The sequence below is a fragment of the Pectinophora gossypiella genome, chromosome 5 (assembly GCF_024362695.1).
Source record: "Pectinophora gossypiella chromosome 5, ilPecGoss1.1, whole genome shotgun sequence".
In the NCBI taxonomy this organism is placed as follows: Eukaryota; Metazoa; Arthropoda; class Insecta; order Lepidoptera; family Gelechiidae; genus Pectinophora; species Pectinophora gossypiella.
Genome location: NC_065408.1, coordinates 15,322,993 through 15,344,322, shown reverse-complemented (window position 1 = coordinate 15,344,322; position 21,330 = coordinate 15,322,993). Strand labels below are relative to the sequence as shown.

Below are 21,330 nucleotides of genomic sequence, written 5' to 3'. Positions count from 1 at the left end.
TTGTTTAAATAGCTGATTCTGTTCTTCTGTTTGTAATGGAGTTCATCAGGTTTGAGAGTAATGTTTATATTTATATCACCTGCGAGTACTAAGTTATTAGTTGTTGAATTCAAAGTATCTAGATGTGTACAAAGTGATTCAATGAAGCTTTCAGCATTAACATTTGCGGGAGACCTGTATATACATAACAGCGTAGTATTAAATGTGTTAAATGTATCAGTCGAGATTATTAACGGCCTACGTGGCCCAGTGGTCGAGCGTTGGGCTCATGATCCGGAGACCAAGGATTCGAATCCCGGTGGGGACATATCATAAAAATTACTTTGTGATCTCTAGTTTGGTTAGGACATTACAGGCTGATCACTGATTGTCCGAAAGTAACACGACCCGTGCTTCGGAAGGCTCGTTAAGCCGTTGGTCCCGGTTACTACTTACTGATGTTAGTATGTAGTCGTTACATGAGCCATGTCAGGGGCCTTCGGCGGCTTAGTAATGACCTTGACACCAGGGTTGATGAGGTTGGTATTCCACCTCCAGTCGAGGTTAGGCTGATCGATTCTGTTCTATATAACGGTACGTAGTAAGTAACTTACCTATAAAGTAGTTCGGGCATCATGGCGATGCAGTGCCACTGCAGTTCCTCGGGAGAAAGCTTCTTCATCTTAGAGAAGGACTGGTAGTGCATGCTGCGCAGCTCGCCGCCCCATTTCCATGCGCGCGCGCCGTAGTCGTAAATACCGCCTATCCAGCGGCTCGCTTTGTCTGCAAGCGTTGGTTTTATAAATTATACTATATATAGCTTTATAATTATATTGCTACAAAGATATCTCATTGTTGTAACTGTACCCAATTACAGAGGACTCTGTTACATGTCAATTGGCAGTCTTATTGCATAGAACGATTTTTTCCAGGTAACCATAATTATTATTTATTTATTGTTTATTTGACTTTGGGATTATGTGCTTGTATGATGTATCTGATTAAGAAGCTGTATGCGTGATAATTTTCCTACCTTATACTACCATCTGCTGATATGTTCTGGGAAGGCTATCCGATACTTATCAGCAACTTTAAAGGTGTGGTGGTTATTTGATAACTGGGGCCTTGGCGAAGTTACAAACAATTATGATTATGACAATCGACTTTTTTTTGACGTGACTTATTGTAGATTTGCCGCAGATGCCATTAACTACTTGACCGGACAAATGGGGAGCGCTGAGGGCTCTCACCCGGTACAAAATATAAGACAACAGGCCTGAGGGTGCCCAGTTGGGCGCGAACCTCAGCTCAGGGCGTCGTCTGAGAGGAAGAATATTTGAAAGAATTAATCGACCCTAGTGGGTGGATAGAAATAAGCGCTGAATGAGGGAAATCGTCGACCACGCCGGCGGGGTCGGTGTCGGTGTTCTGAAATGTTTGGTGTCGCGAGCTGATTGGCTGCCTCTATGGCTAGAGTAATCGGGTCGTCGGGATCGTATATTACGTCCTTCGGACGCCGATACTTTTCAGTACCGTCCCTGACAATCGGGAGTGACAGTGATAAAAATGTATGGGATTGACCAAAGTGACATATCAATCGTTTGCAACTTGGCTAAGGGCCCAGAAAATCAATAAGTATCTACGGGAATGTGGTAAGTGTGTGGTAACTAACCGAGTTCGGGTTTGTTGAGGTATTTGCGAAGGTTTCTGTCCTCCCAGCGCGCCGGCACAGACAGGTTGCTGTCTCGGTCCTGCAACAAAGAAAAATATATATTATATTTTTATATATATTATATTTATGTTTTTTTGTTATTAATCAGGTTTTGATTAGAAGTATGGGCGAGAGCCCTAAGCACTCCCCATTTGCGACAAATCTACAATAAGTCACGTCAAAAAAGAAAGTAATGACCTTCGTGGACTAGTGGTTAAGCGTGGGGCGCACGATCCGGAGGTCCCGGGCACGAGTCTCGGGAGGGACATAGCACAGGTGGGGGGCTGAGAAAAGGTAAATCTGCGGCCCTTCTATACTGCGTATAGAAGGGCCACCCTCCGCAGATGTATTCCTTATTCTATGACCCAGAGTCGTAAAACAAATCACAAGAGTATTCCCTAAAAGCAAGTACCTTTAGCATATCAGAGCGTCTCTAAAGAGGCCGGTAAAATGTGGGTCAAGTAAGATGACATGAACAGCACATTGATCACACGTCTTGACAGCTCAAGGCTGGCGAATTTCGAAGAAAACCTCGTATATTTTAAAGACATTTTTCGATTTAAATTTTCTCTTTGTGAGTTTCCCTAAGCAAGGGTAAGAGCTATAAAAACAAAAATCATATTTTAATTTGTTTTGTATCACGAGTCGCTAATAATATCGGAACTTTATTTTGTAGCCTCTTATAAAAGTAACATAAAAAAAAATTGTGGAAGAAGCAAAATTGCTGTGTCAGGATTGTAGTAAGTGGAATGCCATGGTGTCTGCCTACTCGGGAAATAGGCGTGTTCTTATGTAAGTATGAATGTTAATAAAAGAGTTTTAAAGGTTCCATAGTCGAATGGGAACTGTCTTTTTCCTTCTATCCTGCCTGCATGCGTAACATGTTCTCGCGATGCGATAAGTGAGCCAACGCTATTGGCTACTTACGTCATATGAGCCACCGCTATTGGCTACTTACGTTATATGAGCCAACGCTATTGGCTACTTACGTCATACGAGCCAACGCTATTGGCTACTTACGTCAAATGAGCCAACGCTATTGGCTACTTACGTCATATGAGCCAACGCTATTGGCTCATTTATAGCACCGAAGAAAATGTAGAATTGGTAACTGAATCAAAATATTGATTCGATAAAACTTAGCCGTCTCACAATTTATATTTACACCATAGTTATTGCAGTTTGAACATTGTATGTGAATGATTTACGATGTTTGCCGTTACTACGAATATTACGTTTATAGTATTTACTTTGTAGTAAACATAAAACTCACAATAGCTTCAATTGAGATGTCACTTTCCTGACAAAAGTCACGGAGTTTATTTTACTTCCTTACGACTGTGGCTACTTCGAGATTTTATTTTTACACTAGGTTTTCGCCCGCTACTTCCTGCGTTTGGGCTTCCTGTTGTTAATCCCAACTTTAATGTATCTACATTATTTTAAGTTTACGCGGTTATTATCATAATTAAAACACATAATAACGGGTTCTTACCCGGGTTTAATATCGGGAGTCTCATATCCCTGCTTTAAACGCGGTAAGAACCCGTTATTATATATTATGTTTTAATTATTTATTTTTTATGTAAATTAATTTATATTCATTTTTTTATTGTTTGTTTGTTTATTTATATTCTTTTATGAAATTATTTAATTTTAAATAAATAAAGTAATGTTGTTTCTTCATTATCAAATAATTAACAATAAACAAATTTGGCGATGAAAAAACATAAATATGGAAAATACAAAGAAAACTAAAATTATTAAGAAAAAAACAGAAAATACCTTAACTAAATATTGTAGCAGGGATTTATAATAAACTGCCTAACATATTAATAAAAGAAAAAAGTGACAAAATCTATATTAAAATAATAAAAGAACTTCTAATTACTTAATAAATGTTACTACAACACTAGTGGATACCTTAATGATACTGATGTTACAATTTGAAAAGCTTCCTTCTCTCTTGTACTTCTATTTTGTTGTACCCGAAAGGGTCTATGATGTGAAACTCATATGTAACTTACAAACTTGTACACCATCATGGTATGCAAATAAAGAATATTGAATATTAAATGCCAAATTGCATACAAATCCATTCTGTCGTTTAGTCGCGAAAGTGAAATAAACAAGCTTACAAACACATTTTTTTGTGTTTACTATAGGTAATTATTTAGGGTGATATGACAGTGATAGCTTGCCAATTTATTCAGTAGGTTTTTAATTCTTGTTATAAGATTAATATTGGTTCATCAGAACATAAATTAAACATAGACTTAGCTAAAGCAGATTATATTATATCGAATTCGATAAAAGTGAAGTTTCGAGTAGAAATGTCGCGAATCGAGGCGCAGAAATATGCTCGGCAAATTCGCACGTGGGATGCAATCCACATAATAGCAAACAGACCCTTATTACGTCTTCTAAGTACCCCCAAAACATTACCATAATTACATTAAACATGGGTAATTGTAACACTTGTTGTGACAATCTGGTTTCTGCGAAGCTTTTATCGTATTTCATCATTAGGCGGCTGCTGAACATCAGTGGCTTTCAGCGAATGAAGTCATCAGGAAAACCCTCTGGTCATTGCCAATTGTCCCACTTTGTACGCGGTAGAACCAGTGACGGACTGAAGTTGCAGTTGAACGTTACGATAATTAAAAAAAATCGTGTCCACTCAAATGATACTAATCTTCTGGTTGGTAAAGGAAGTATGATGTTAGTAAAGTACTAACTTTTCTAGCAGCGGGGTCTGTACAGACGCGGCGCGATAAATAAAATAAATGATTTGATTTGATTCACAATTTGATTAGAATACTGCCGGTTTTGAACGAGCTTGATATAGATCGTGTCGCGCGCGACAACGTAACCAAGCAAACCACACAGGTTAGTAATAACAGCCAGACCGGATTACCATTTTACATGTCCCGTATGAACACCACATAAACGCCTTTTTTGAAAAATCACATTAACAATCAAATCTTCAGGTTAGGTAAGCGGACCCTGTGAAAACGGGATAACGCTAGGATGGTGATGATTTACTGATGTGATTTTCTTTAATAATAAGTACCGTAAAAACACCTCTACCAAACCGCAGTGAAGCAGCGTGGTGGATTATGCTCCATATCCCCTCCGGTTGATTGAGGGGAGGCCTGTGCCGAGCAGTGGGACGCACATAGGCTGTTTATGTTATGTATGTTAAGTAATAAGTACCAAGTAATAAGCAGTATTTTGCAATTAATTTCAATGCGGGTAAAAAATTGAAACCACATTTTTACCTGGATCTAAACTAGCGTGTCTATTGTGAGATTTTATTAACAAAAATCACATCGGAATGTGTTTTTCAAAAACACGCTAACGTGTTTTCACTATATCGCGACGATAGCCAAATTACTCGTCCTAGATTCATCTCTGTCTTATTTAATATTTGCCATTTCCAAAGCACTATTGTCCGTTTGGCGACAATATGTACCTAATGGTTATTCACACACACACACACACACACACACACACACACACACACACACACACACACACACACATACACACACACACAGTAGTAATTAGATAAGATAAAAATACACTTTGTAAATAAAATGTAAACTCAGATTTTTATTAGATATAACTGGGAGTGAAGAGCGATGCCTCCTAACACAGACTTTGTAGTCTAAAAGGAGTCATCATCATGTAAAATAATATTGTAACTCTGTTTTAATTAATAAAGACATTTTAATTTAATTTTAATTTAATTTAATTTAATTCTAAGAACGGCAAGTAATCAGCAAGTAAACACGAATTACTGTTTGCGTGTATATACCTTATAGCAATGACTACCATATTCCTGTGCATAACATCTTCTGTACAAACAAAAGTTCATTGTGCTTGATAATCGATTTTAGATAAACAGAGTTTTATATAGAATCTTATGTAGCTTTGGTAGTTAGAATGTACCTATTTAGGTAGATACTTATAGAGTTTTAAGTACGGTTGGAAACAAGAAGAAACTCTTTAATGTGTTTTTGTTCGACAAAAAACCGCAGGTTAGTAATTTTGGATAAGTACGTTCTGTGCATCACGAGGAAATCCACATTCCCGAGAAATGCATTTTCGGAGGTATGTGACCTAACCTGTGTTGGGCTGGTTTTCCCTTCGCGGGTTGGAAGGTCAGACAGGCAGTTGCTTCTGTAAAAAAACCGTACCTGTCAAATCTTCAGGTTAGGTAAGCGGACCCTGTGAGAAACGGAATAATGCTAGGGAGATGAGGTTCTGTGCATGACTTTGTGTCTGAATTACAATCATTTTGTCTATTGAAATAATGTCATCGGAACATATAAATCAAATCTTATAATAAGGTCAAGTAAACTAGCGGTACGCTATGATGGCCGCTTTGACATTTGTCCCGGTCATAAAATTTCGTATTAATTAACAATTACGTTATAGGAGAAAATAGCTGACTTTATTGTGTCCATCAAGTTTCGTTTAATTTATAACTATACTGCCGGAACGAATTGCTGTACTTTATTATGTCAAAACGGCCATCTTAACGTGTTGCTGTTATTTAGACACAATCAATCTTCTAGTTGTGTCAGACGCTGAGTCGTCTGATGAGATTGAAAGTACTAACCAGTACTTTTACAAAACTACTACCCTACTGCTCCTACTACTACATTTTGTACTAGGTAAGTATTCTTCAAAAAATAACTGTTGCTGTCTTGTCGCGATTCGGAATTATTACAATTACTTTGGCCTTTATTTAATTCTCTCAATTCTTTTTCCTGTCCGCTCTCCGCCCGTTTCCTTTCCATACACTGAATAATAAATAATTCAGCATATTTTATCAAGTAGCCAATACAAGGCTGGTTCCATTCACGCAGTGACGTAAGTTCTAGTGTTATCTTAATTCATTCACTGAGAGGTGCAATAATAAATGCGGAGATACGCGAGTTTTGCTAAAAGGTTAAACGGCCGCCGACTTGACATCACAGGTAGCAAATGTTTTTTTAGCCTAGGCACTTATGTTTCTTTTTATATAATTGACATTGTGAATAGTTATATTTAGTCTATATTTAAGACCTGTCACGTTTTGGACGCATTTTCGTACGAATTTCACATTAAAGAAGAAAGCTAAAGGAGTCAATCCTTAGCTTTTGCTAAGCAGACCATAAATTGTGAATGGCTTAATGAACGTAATTTTTATTCTGTCAGGGAATTTCTGCAGTAATATAATTTTTTGTTATTATATAAAAGTTTAGTGTAAATTAGTATACCTTTGTCTACATAATATAATGACATTTGCATGCCAACATTGTTATGGCGAAACATGCATTGTACCTACTTCTAATACCCACTTGTCACCTTATTCACCATGTTTGACGCAAATAATGTTTTTATTCTATTCTATTCTAAAGAACACTGGCTTAAAAATGTTTGTTAAACATTACAGAAGTTTTAAGTTTACGCGGTTATTATCATAATTAAAGCACATAATAACGGGTTCTTACCGCGTTTAAACGGGGATATGAGATTTAATAAAAACTATATTTACTCCTTCAAAGAAAATTGCACAGAGTCTACGTTCCCCGAAAGACTGTTTTCCGTTTGAGAGCCCCGGCGTATACAAAATAGACTGTAGTTGTAGTAGTTCGTACATCGGACAAACAAAACGGTCTATTTCTTGCCGGATTAAAGAACATATTAGTGCCATGAAGAAAAACGACGTGCAGAAATCTGCTATAGCTGAGCACGTACTGGAGTCGGGCCCTAACCACTGGATCGAGTTTAACAATCCACAAATATTATCGACAGAACGTCATTACATCCCCAGACTCGTAAAAGAGGCTATTGAAATCAGAAAACATAAAAATTTCAACAGGGAAGACGGGTTCAAGTTGTCGAGTATGTGGAATCCAGTAGTAGGTGTTGTAAAAAGCTTGAAACGGCCTAATGTGGTGAAAAAACGTGAGGACACAGTGAGTGCGGTTTGTCGTAGTGAGTTTCGTGCGAGTTCAGATGGTTCCGAACATTCCGGTATCAAAAACATAAACAAGCGGCAGAGAAAGAGGGTAGACAGATATGTCTGCCCGTAGAAAATTATGGATCTACCTACTCCACTCCAATCTCATCAGTCATCCCGTGATCATGGCACTTGCAACAGTGTCGAAATATCGGGAGTGTCATATCCCCGTTTAAACGCGGTAAGAACCCGTTATTATGTGCTTTAATTATTACAGAAGTTGTTAGGTGAAGTTATGACAGATCGATTATACATTTTTGTACCAATAAGTAGAACCCCCTCCGGTTGATTAAGGGGAGGCCTGTGCCCAGCAGTGGGACGTATATAGGCAGTTTATGTAAGTAACACGAGTACATAATATATGAATACATTTTCCACCCAGTACACACACACACACACATTTGTCTATACCAATCTGATGATCAGCCAGTAATGTCCTAACCAAACTAGGAACCACAAAGTAATTTTTGTGATATGTCCCCACCGGGAATCGAACCGGGGACCCGGATCGCGAGCCCAGCGCTCAACCACTGGACCACGGCGGTCGTTATTAGCTCAACTAAGCACCTATCTATTGCATCGAACACAATATTATTATAGAAACCAGTGAAACTCCTATTAATCACTGACTTTCTATAACTATTCCCGTCTCCGCGACTGGTATCCATCAGTCTGGGTACCCATATGTCCGGACTTTCACGATCTATCGTCAGCATAAAATACATCGCTTGACGTTGTCCAGAACGTAATACAGGGTGTTAGTGACATCGTAACGAAAAAAAAAATGGAACGCCTATTTTATTGTACTAAAAACGATGGTGGGTGTTTTTCTTGTCGCAAATGTTTAATTAAGATTTTCAATTTTTACTGTGCCGCAATGTAAGTCGAACAACGCGCCACACAGACGCTAAACTTACGCGCGGCTACGTTACGCGTGTGATATACGATGTTGATATCTAGGTAGGAGTTTTCATTCTCTTGTATTTAGATGCTTAGTAGTGGTTCAACGTTTAAAAATGTTGTTTGTTGAAGTAGAACACCTACTGCCACGATTTTTCACGCACGGTACCTACCTACCAGTTATTAAAACGTTCCTAACTTATTAACAATAAAAACCCTACTCTTGCCTTACCTTAATTGTTATTCCTTCGGATGAAGTACCTAGGTAGGTACCCTAGAACATGTCACGTCACGTAGGTATGCAACATCGCGTTTCCTCCGCGGTAGGTAGGTATCACACGCACTCACAAACACAACACCTTGCCACGGTAATACTATCATACAGTATTCCAACTCCATACAAACGGGCGAAACGCGAGTTATACCTACGTGCTCGGATCTCAGCATGCGCTCGGCATGCAACCAGTCGCGAATGTCGCACAGTGACGAACGGACGGTGTGTTGTATTTTAAAAGATAACCGCGCGATTTTTCATTAAACTTAAAGTTAAAATAAGTACAAGTGCATATTTAATATGACGAGTAGGACATATTGTGCTGTATTTGGTTGCTACTTACTTTAAAATTTAATAATAAGGCATTTCGTACGTCTCAATCGAGGCGCAAATATTTTTCGGTCGCAAATTTATAAGACAAACATATTTTTTAAATTAAAACTAAGAATAAAAAAAACATGCATTTTTATTAAACACTTCCTATTCCAATTACAAAGTATTTTATTTGTTTAAATAAAAAATCATAATTTACAATCACAAAACTAGATAGAAACTCAAAGTAGGCAGATGTAATTAAAATTCTGTACGTGGGCAGCCCTATCGCATGTTTACGTACCGCGCGGGTGTAGGCATTTATTTCAAGGACACGGCCGAGTTACAATACTGTATGATAGTATTACCGTGACCTTGCTCTTTAATAAACATCAACAATCTTCCATACTTTTGCGCAGTAAATGGTCTATGATCTATCATCATAGTCGACACTACTCATTTACAGAATGAAACAAACACTCACAAACACGAAAAAAATATCCTCGAAAAACATCACGCGATTCGGGTCAAGCTTAGTATTCGACTGAGCGGAAGCGCGCGGCGGCGGCGTTAGCGCAAAGCATCAAAGGCGCCGACTAAGGGCGCCGGCCGCCGACGACGCACCGGCCGCGGCCGGGTCGAGCCGACGACTAGAGAGAGAGAGAGAAGTATGTTTATGGTGCAAGTGACAGAGAAAGAAATAGTATCTGTTCGTATGCCTACTTTATTGGCGAGCGTTGCCCTTGACCCGTGCGCCGGCTATTCACCTGCGCATAGCTGAAGTTGTAGATACGTTATTATTATTATTGAAGACATTGATAAAATTTAATAATTAGTAATTTTTATTTGTTTATTTTAAATGTGCGTTCTATGCAGCTTAAAACACAATATGGGACTGAAAAAAATCTATTATTTTTATGAATTTGGCGACAGGAAACTTCACTTGATACCTATCAACTCAAAGAAATACCTAGTATCTGTTCGTAATGCCTACTTTATTGGCGCGCGTTGCCCTTGATCCGTGAGGCTATTCACGTCCGAGTATCCATCAAGACAGATCAAACAAGCCCTAACTCGGAGGTCTTGCGTCCCAGGATCCTTTAATTATGTCTTAGAACCTTCTTGGCCTATGTGGTCCAGTGGTTGAGCGATGGGATGCGGAGGGTCCGGGTTCGTATTCCGGTGGGGACATATCACAAAAATCTGTTTATAAGGCCTTTGGTTGGGACGTTACAGGCTGATCACCTGATTGTCCGAAAGTAAAATGATCCGTGCTTCGGAAGGTACGTTAAGTCGTTGCTCCCGTCTACTAGGTACTTATGTAAGCACGTAGCCGTTACATGAATATTGTACACAGAACAGGATAGGTTTAATTAGTTCTTTACTGATGATTTAACAATGAGATTTAAAACTACGAATAACTTAGTACTTAGTACCTCGGTACGGTACCAACATGTAACAAGAAAAATAAGATCACTCCACTCGGACAATTTTTTTCTTTGAACATGCCGACATTGCCTACGCGGCGGAGTTGCCGAACTATCGATAGGTAGATTATCAATTGTTGAACTTGAAAATTGTCTAAACTATCGAAAGTAGTGATAGTACATTTAGATCGATACTAGCGATAGTACCGATAGGTCTTGCTTTGTAACAATAATGGGTATTGATCTAAAAGATTTATTTATTTTCGATTTTTGTGTAGCGAGGTTTTGCGTAGGTACTTACATACTAAGTTGGTGGATGGTTGACATAGTAGGTAACTAATTACCTAATCTGTGGTGGTTGTGTTAGTTGGTTGTTAGTTATTCTAATGACAACAAAGAATACAATTATTTACTGTTTCAACTGTTTTAGGTAGATAATGGCCCTGATGAGTAAATGAATGAATAACCCGGTCGAATCAAAAAGGTATCTCGCTGGTAACTTAATTCTGTCGGTTGTTTTAGATTTCTGCTTAAAATTGACGTGTATTCCATAAATTTTATGCCTGTTGATTATCCGTCCATTTAAGAATAAGAATAAAATAAATTTATAATTTACGATAGACAGAGAAAGAAATAGGATCGGTTCGTAGTGCCTACTTTGTAGGCCGCGCCGCCGCCGCGCCGCCGGCGTGCGGCGCGGGGCGCGCGGAGCGGGGCGTGCGGAGCGGGGCGCGCGGAGCGGGGCGTGCGGAGCGGGGCGCGCGGCGCGGTGCGTGTGGCCGTTGACCCGTTCGAGCAGCTGTTGTCTCCATTACATCGAAAATTTTCGATAATTTGTCATTATTGTTTTTTTTATTGAAATTTGGGTTCTATGCAGCTAAAAGCACAATATGGAATTGAAAATAATTAAAAACAAAACTCAAAATTTCATGAATTTTGCGACGGAAAATTCCACTAGATATTAACTCAGAATCATGGTCTGAATCATCCCTTTCAGTATTCGTTACGATGTCACTAACACCCGGTATAAATAACTTAAAGTATTGTAAGATTGAGTAACTGAAAAACAGATTCCATAGACAACGACTATATAGTACAGTCATGAGAAATATAATGTACCCACTTTAGGACTCTGTCGCACTAACATATTTGACATTTAGTGAGACTTACAGTTCAATTTGTCAAAAAAGATAATGTGACATGATACCAAAGTGTAAGCATATTAATGCTCGTGACCGTACTGTATACACACATCGAGGTAAGCAGAGACTATGGAATTCCATTTGCTTCAATCTTAACACACTTCTCTTGCTTCCTCCACATTCATCATCGCTACATAGTATAAAACAAAGTCACTTTTTCTGTCCTTATATCCCTATGTACGCTCAAATCTTTAAAACTACGCAACGGATCTTGATGTGATGTAAATAATTTCATTTTTTCCTCAGCATTGCACCCGAGCGAAGCCGGGGCGGGTCGCTAGTCGTTTCATAAATGCACACGCCGCTTCAGAGTAGATCGTACTATGTTTTTCTTTAGAAATTGAAGAAATAATAATTCTGAAATGACAATAACTTGAGTCTCTTTAAAGCAAGACTGAATAGGCACCTCCTGGGTAAGCTCGTTACATCGTTGATACTTTCTTACCCTCTTTATTGCAACATATGAGAAAGAAAAAGAAGAGAATTAAGAGGAAGAATGGTGTGAAGAGCATATCCATTTGATTAAAAAAGAAACTTGCGTACCTACTCGAGAGCAAACTCTTCTCCAGTCTCACCGTCTACTCAACCGAATGTGACTCAAACGTCTAATCGCTTTGATGGGCTACTCCTGGATCAAGATGAAAACACCCTGCTAAAACCCACTAGCAAACCTCCTCCAATTATTCTATACGGTATTGAAGACGTCAATGAACTGTCTAAGTGCCTAGAAACAGTCACAGACAAGAATAGCTTCAAGCTAAGGATCGTGAATAAAAATCTTCTTCGAATTCTTATAAATTCCACCGAGGAATACAAAAAAGTTATCTGCCTGATCAGAGAGAAAGGCCTTATTGGACACACCTTCACGAGAAAGGATTCTAAATGCTATAGAATAGTAATTAAAAACCTTCACTACACTACCCCACACTCAGCTATCATAGAAGAGATTGAAGCTTCAGGCAACAAAGTACGTGGCGAGGTAATAAACGCCCGTTACGGACCCAATAAAACTCCCACTTCCACGTTCTTCGTCAACCTAGAACCTAGCACAAATAACAAGGCAGTAAAGAATATAAAATACATATTTCACCAAGCAATTAAAATCGAAGACGCTCACAAGTCTAGGACAATAGTTCAATGTCAACGTTGTCAACAATATGGTCACTCAAAAAATAATTGCATGAGACCATATAGGTGTGTTAAGTGCGGTGAAGAACACAAAACTTCTGATTGTGCCAAGAAGGATCGGAACACCCCTGCAAAATGCGCTCTCTGTGGCTGTGACCACCCGGCTAACTACAAGGGCTGCAAAGTGTACAAACAAATCACCAATAGAAAGTCTATCAGTCGCTCTCAACAAAGGAATAACCCTACTGCTAGTGCAAAACTTAATACCTACTCTGAGACCCAAGATCTCATTAACAAAAATAAAAACAACAACAATTTGCAAATCAACCAAAACGAACCTCCTAAGAAACTGAATAAGTCCTATTCTGACGCACTCTCAGGCAAACAAGAACCTCCGAACGACAACCAAAACCAATCCCAACAGAAATTAAATATTACCAACTTGCAAGATGTCCTCATACAACAAAGTCAAAAAATAGACCTCTTAATCCAACAAATAGGTACCCTTTTGGGACTTATAACAACTCTCGTCAGTAAACTAGTAAAATGACTACTCTACGTATTGCCGCGTGGAACATCAACGGACTTACCCCCAATATACTGGAACTTGAATCAGTTATAATTAACAACAATTTGGACATTGTACTTATATCAGAATCACATGTTACCAAGGCGAACTGCGTCCGTATCACTGGATTCTGTGTCTATCTCACTCCTCACCCAGATGGAACAGCGCATGCTGGCTCTGCAATAATAATCAAGAAAAACATTAAACATCATCTCTTGGAATCATACATAACTGATCACATCCAAGCTACAACAGTTAGAGTGGAGGAACGAGCCGCTGCTTTTAATGTCTCAGCTGTTTACTGCCCGCCAAAGCACAAAATAACTGAGTCTGCTTTCTCGGATTTCTTTGATACACTCGGCAACCGCTTCGTAGCAGGAGGCGACTGGAACGCGAAGAATACATACTGGGGATCACGTATCACTACAACAAGAGGCCGAGCTCTGAAATCTTGTATGGAAAAAAATCGTTTACTACCTATATCATCTGGCAGTCCCACCTACTGGCCAACAGATCCAGAAAGAAAACCAGATTTAGTCGACTTTTTGGTAACAAAACATATCTGCCACATGTACACGTCCATCGAGCCAAGCCTAGATGGCTCATCAGACCACACACCCGTCATCTTGTGCATTTCATCATCAATCATTTATCGTTCTCCCATTCGCGAGAGCTTATACAACAAAAAAACAGACTGGCCATCCTTTCGTGACTATCTCGACAAACATCTCAACCTAAACATTTCTCTAAAATCTGAGCCTGAAATAGATGACGCCTGCGTTTGCCTAACTAATCTTATTCAAATCGCATTGTGGACTAATACTCCAATATATAACGCATCTAACCCATCCAAATCCAATGTACCCTCAGAAGTTAGAAGAAAAATATCAGAAAAAAGAAGACTAAGAAGAAACTGGCAGCAAAGTCACCACCCTGACGACAAAACAGCTCTTAACCGCGCCATAAAGGAATTGAAGGAATTGCTTCAAGAAACCGCAAATGAAACAGCAAAAGCCCATATTAATCAGTTGTCACTGAACGGAAATGGCAAATATTCACTGTGGAAGGCCACAAAATCCGAAAAATGTCCACAGCAATCATTCCCTCCGCTTAAAGTTGGTTCAACCTATGCTAGAACTGACTCTGAAAAATCAGAGGCCTTTGCCACCCACCTGGCATCGGTCTTCAAGCCAAATGCAACTGAGGGCGATAACTCGGACGTTGAAATAGACGATGTGCTTGCTCAAGATCTTCAGCTATGTCTGCCCTTTAAACCAGTCTCACCAAAAGAGCTAGCTGGGATAATATCTGAAATGAAAACCAATAAGGCGCCAGGGTTCGACCTTATAACTCCCACGGTACTAAAAGAACTCTCCAGGAAATGTCTTGTTTTTATTGCTACTCTCCTCAATGCCACGCTTAGAGTGGGATACTACCCAGCGCTCTGGAAAGTATCGGAGATTATCATGATCCATAAAGATGGAAAACCAGTTCACGAAACTGCTTCATATCGGCCTATTAGTCTTACACTTGTACTATCAAAGCTGTGGGAAAAAGTGTTCGTGTCGAGACTGAAAGTACTCATGGAAGACTCTCCGATCATCCCAAACCACCAGTTTGGATTTAGGCAGCGGCATTCTACTATAGAACAGGTTCACCGTGTCTATCAGAAAATTCGACAATGCTTTGAGAAGAAAGAGTACTGCTCAGCTGCATTCCTGGATGTACAACAGGCTTTCGATCGTGTTTGGCACAAGGGTCTGTTGTACAAGATAAGGACTCTTTTACCTCATTCAGTGTTTCCCATATTGAAATCATATTTGATGAACCGCATATTTTATGTGAGACAGGGAGATGCAACATCACGACTCCATAAATGCCTCGCAGGGGTGCCCCAAGGATCAGTCCTAGGGCCTCTACTCTACAACATTTTCACATGTGACTTACCGCAGTCTCCTCGGGTAACCATTGCAACATTCGCCGACGACGCGGCATTTCTCTGCACCGACCCAGACAAAAGCACAGCTTCCTATTACCTCCAAAACCAACTGGATGCCACCGCCGCTTGGTTGAAAAAATGGAAAATTAAAGCTAGTGCTTCTAAGTCTCACCACATAACATTCGCTCTCCGCAGAGGTGACTGTCCACTAGTGAAGTTAGGCCACGAACCACTCCCTCGGACAAACTGCGTAAAATACTTGGGATTCCACCTCGACCGACGGCTGACCTGGAGTGAACATATCACTCATAAAAGAAACACCATTAACAACCGTTTCCGGAACTTGCTTTGGCTGCTTGGCAGACAGTCAACCTTGTCGCTTCGCAACAAAGTCATGATTTACTGTGCTATCCTAAAACCTATCTGGTTGTACGGTATAGAAATTTGGTCAACTGCTAGCAAAAGCAACATTCAACGCATCCAACGTGTACAAAATAACATATTTAAAACAATTTGCAATTCACCCTGGTTCACCAGAATGGATGAATTGCACAGCTACCTAGAAATGCCTACTGTCGCTGAAGAAGCACAGCAGCGTAAAGCAGTACACAAGGAACACTTGGTCCACCATCCTAATCCTTTAGCCAACTCCCTCCTATCCTCTTGGGACATAAAAAGACTGAAACGTGCGAATGTACTTACAGACTAATGGACAATGCAGTGCTGGCTGTATAGTTCAAAACAGTGAAAATAACAGAACAAATCTGATAATAGTCTAGCGACTGATGGCAGATAACATGGGGAAAAAAAAAAAAAAAAAAAAAAAAAAACCTACTCGACAATTCAGTGCATAATGCGGAGACCACGAAGAAAGAAGGCTTAAAATAATAATTGAGGAAGAGAAAGCAAAACAAACAAATTGATACAATACAATACACAATTCAAATTGATACAATATAATAAAAATTAAATTAATTCAGGTTTCAAATTAAGTACATAATGAAATTAATTTCAAAGTCAGGGGCAGAACCCAGACATCTAAATGGCTGTCTAGGTCGACATGGCAACCAACATTCACTGCCATAGATTATGTAATCATGCAGATTTACAACCGGCTCTATTGGTATATCTTTCTAGTTAGAACCATCTAGACTCGTAGGTCGTCGACCTTTTAATAGGGAATAACGGTCTCCGTGGTCCATGGTTGAGCGTTGGGATCGCCTGGAGGTCCCGGGTTCGAATCCCGGTGAGGACATATATCCCAAACATCACTTTGTGATCCTTAGTATATAGAACATTAGGCTTAGGCTGATTATCTGAATGTCCGAAAGTAATATCATTTGGGCTTCGGAAGGCACGTGAAGTTGGTTCCTGTTATTTACTGATGTAAGTACGTCAGTACATGAGCAATGTCAGGGGCCTTTGGCGGCTCAATAATAGCCTTGATGGTTGCTGGATTTGGCCATCCAACCCGCACAATAGAAGAAGAAGAATAGGGAATTGAAGAACATGTAACCAATACATGAGGGATAGTAAACTTGCCACTAACAGTTTATAGAAAAAGCAAGGTTTTGATACAGGCGTGAATTTATGTGTGTATGTTGTATGGGATTGAAATTCGAGTTATCGCGAATGGTCTTCCCTATTTAGCCATACATAACTGGGTTGTTCTTCTTTTTTATCGACAATGATCTGTCCTTCGTTCTGCTTCTGATAAGTTATGTTTTAGAATTTTATTTCATGTTTTGATTGTCCAAAAATATAGTTATCTTATAGTAATCTCAAAATACAAGCAAAATACTAATCGGTTCCTCAATTAGTTATTAACGTAGCTTGATCGTTTTTCACAAAATTATGTGACAGAGTGGTAAATTGAAATGCTGTCTCCGATGAAAAGGGCCACTCTGTCACAATATTTTTTGGAATGCGCCTGCAAAGAAAAGTATGTTACCAAGATAAAGAGAACCACTAAATAGTCCTCTACAGACACATCTTTATAATAATATGATGTTTTAAAATATTTATTGCCGTTATAATTTTAAAGATGTTAAATCCGATAAATCGAGAAAATGTCTTTTTATTGTCGATAAAAAAGAAGAACGACCCAACTACATTATATAAACTCACGCCTATTTCCCTATAAGTAAAGGGTAAGGGGTAAGCAACTTTCGCAAAGGTGGTTTAAGGCCCGATCTCCTTACCCATCCATAGGGAAGGCCCGTGCCCCAGCAGTGGGGACGTTAATGGGCTGATGATGAAGGGGTAAGTAGAGCCTATGTAATTCCATTTGTTTCAATCCTGACATTTCTCTTGCGCCTCTTCCTACTTAGCCACACAAACTTTTATCCACAATTGCATGAAAATTTAGAAAAAAAAATGCTAATTATATGTACACGATATGCTAATAACCTAATATATTGAGTAAAGCGATTTGTCACTTTAATGGACACATTAACCTATAATGTTATGCAATGTTTACAACTATTTATTTCTGGCTGTAATATATCGTTTACTGCTAATAGCAATGTTATTTGAGAAGGTTATATATTGACGGACTTTAAATATAAAAATATGGATGGCGCTGCTTAACGAGATAATTATCTATTTTCTCATCACTCGGGTACATAATTATTCAAAAATACAATGTATTGACAGAAGCATACAGGGTGTTAGTGACATCGTAACGAAAACTTTGAGGGATGATTCAGGCCATGATTCTAACTTGATATCAAGTGGAATTTTCCGTCGCAAAAATATGGAACGGAAAATATTTAAATAAGCTCTAAAATTTTCATGACTTCTCCGTCCGGAAATTCCACTTGATATCGACTCAGAATCATGGTCTGAATCATCCCCTTCAGTATTCGTTACAGTGTCACTAACACCCATACCTACTTGCATGGCTACAGTGTGTACTTGTATGCGGTGTAAGTGACATCGTAACGAATACTGAGAGGTATGATTCAGCTGATTATTCTGAGTTAATATCAAGTCGAATTTTCCATCGCAAAAGTATAGAATTGAAAATAATTAAAAAAAACTAAAAAAATAACATGAATTTTGCGACGGAAAATTCCACTTGATATTAACTCAGAATCATGGTCTGAATCATCCCTCTGAGTATTCGTTACGATGTCACTAACAACCTGTATATAAAAATAATTGTTGCTTGTAATTTTAATTACATTATGTATAGAATTAAGTTGCTACCTTTATTGCTTTTCTTTATTTTGATCAGAATAATAATGCGTGGAAGATCTAATTGTGCCTGTATGTAATAGAAAGGATTTATACCAAAAAAAAAGATACAAGATGCGTATGTCTGTTATCCATGAAATTAGAAGGTTAAACCAGGGAAAATTGTGGAAACGACATACATAATAATAATATCGAATTCAATGGACGTCCATACAAAATAATAACGATTTAGGGAGCCGTTGGTAGAACGCTTTCCCCTCACTTTGAGGTCGCAGGTTCGAATCCAGCACAGGTCTAAACCAATGATTGTCGAATTTGTTTTCGAATTCATGTTTGGATCACGTGCTCAGTGATGAAAGAAAACATCATGAGGAAACCCACATTCCCTAGAAATGCGTTTTCGGAGGTATGTGACCTAATCTGTATTGGGCGGGTTTTCCTTTCACGGGTTGGAAGGTCAGACAGGCAGTCGCTTCTGTAAAAAACCGGACCTGTCAAATCTTCAGGTTAGGTAAGCGGACCCTGTGAAAAAATATCATACGTAACAAGTTACTTTTAGTCCGGAAGAAGTATATATTGTAGTAGGTGCTATGCGCCGTCTGGTAATAGAATGTCTGAATGAACCTTATTCTATGGTGTTCATCTTAGAAACACAGGCAGTGCGGTTCGGAACATGATTAGATGCACCTGCCGCTCTAACGGGCTCATCAGGGTTGCCTTTATAATCGCTTGTATACAGAAAATGTACCGTTTAAATGAGCATTTAATATCTTCCTGAGTAGCTATGTCGTAAAAACCCACAGAGTTTGTATGTTTTCAAACATGATGGACTTTTATACGGGGGCCATTGGGATCAGGGTGTTTAAAAAGGCCAAATTGAAGCAATTCATCTAAAAACCAATATCGTGTGATGATCACGCATATTTTAAAAGAAGTATCATTATCTGCAAGTAGATATCTCAATATATAACATGAATATTAACTAGGTTACAGTTAAAAGTTGCGAAACGATGGAATTTATTATGGACTATTAATTTACCTGCACTTTTGTCGTCCAAGCAAAAGTATTTTAATATACAACATATTAATTAATTTAAAAAGTAAGTAAACAGAAAAGGCGGGAACGGAAGTGAGAAATACGCGGTGAACGAAACAAATGAAGAACGGCGTTGGACTGGTTCCTCGAGTTTTCTAGGAGACATTGGTTGTGGAAAGAAATATGATGGAAATTAATAAATAGTCGATAGAGTCACCCAATTACAGTGATTTCTTGAAAATCGCAGTTTGACATTTGCGCATATAAAAATAAGTGAGCAATGTCAACAAATGTGGAAAAGCAATATGGTTTTTTTTAAATGAATTGCTTTAATGTGGCGTTTTTAACCTCTCAGGACATCGTATTAAAAGCGTCTGCCGCTTGCTTCCGATAACTTGTAAGTCTGGCAGTGACAGCTGGCGTGAGTTTATGTACCTTTGTACGTAGGTATGTAATATGAAAACCCCTTGACGCCAGGTCTTGTTAATTTAATTCGCACGGGTTATATTTAGTCCACTTTGTTCCACTCAGTCTATTAGCGACGAAAAAGGTTTCCCATGTAGCGGCCATGTTTATTATAATAGCATGCGGTGTCCCAAAAGACTAATTATCTCAAAAATACTGCGTATAATTTTATCGTTTCGCTGTTCCTTTATACTATGAAGACATTGATGTAGGAGGAAGCGAAAGCGCAACAGGATCGCAGCATGTGGAATTACAATTATAACATAGGTAAATACATACATACAACTCTAGTTAGTGATCCTTAATGGGTGATCCCTAATGGGTGATCCTTAATGGGTGATCCATAATTAGATGATCCCTAATGGGGTAGCGTGATCAGTCCAGCACCTATATATTGGTCTACCGGGTTAGAAAAGATACATCTTTCTGCTTTCACGGCATGCCCCAGAAGATATTTTTTAAATCCTGATCTACCTACAGAAAGCAGCCCTGTTTGTTTTACAAGTGGAACATAAAGTGGGTAGTAAGATTTAGCAGCGGTTTGCGGTGTCGTAAACAAAGTAGGAGTTACATAAAAACGCTTCAAGAGCAGAAATGTTCTTTGGTCTATGTTTAGAAAATGTAGGTAATGGTTATTCAGAGGTTTCGTGCGAGGTATCCTTATATGTCTGGAAAATTTGGACTTGTCTTGGTAGCTAAGGATAGTTATTTGTGTTAGCAACCAAACTATAACTCATCACTAATTTAAGAGACACGCTCTTATCGGTGTAGCACTCCTCGCCATGCTACTTTTTAGGGAAAAATAGGGCAATAGTTTCCCTCTTGCCTTCTGTCTGCCCTTCAGTACTCTGTCTGACGCGATTGGGATGGCGCCTAGATATTAAATTATATTTCAAAGCCGTACTAGGACTCCTGTCCTCCGCCTCTAAAAAGTATTGACCGTTACTGCTGTCCTCTGTGACTTAACTATAATATTATATGCGAGATATAAGTGTGATGTGAGCTTGGGAGACTTAAGAGCATCAACGCCATCACTTCCTAGCGTTATCCCGTTTTCACAGCGTCCGCTTACCTAACCAAAAGATTTGGCATGTCTAGTTTTTACAGAAGCGACTGCCTGTCTGACTTTCCAATCAGGAGAGTCAACCAGCTTAAGACAGTTTGGAAGACAACAC

General features: G+C 39.0%; 1 protein-coding gene across 2 annotated transcripts in view; it reads right to left on the bottom strand.

Moving 5' to 3' along the window:
* LOC126367066 (uncharacterized) overlaps positions 1 to 21,330 on the bottom strand; it is a 166,472-nt gene that overhangs the window by 15,426 nt on the left and 129,716 nt on the right. For both annotated transcript variants that reach the window (XM_050010461.1, XM_050010460.1), the window contains 2 exons: positions 1,652 to 1,730; positions 594 to 762 (listed from right to left, as the gene is read on the bottom strand). In XM_050010461.1, the coding sequence (XP_049866418.1) occupies positions 594 to 762; positions 1,652 to 1,730 (248 nt within the window). The remainder of the gene's footprint in view (positions 1 to 593; positions 763 to 1,651; positions 1,731 to 21,330) is intronic.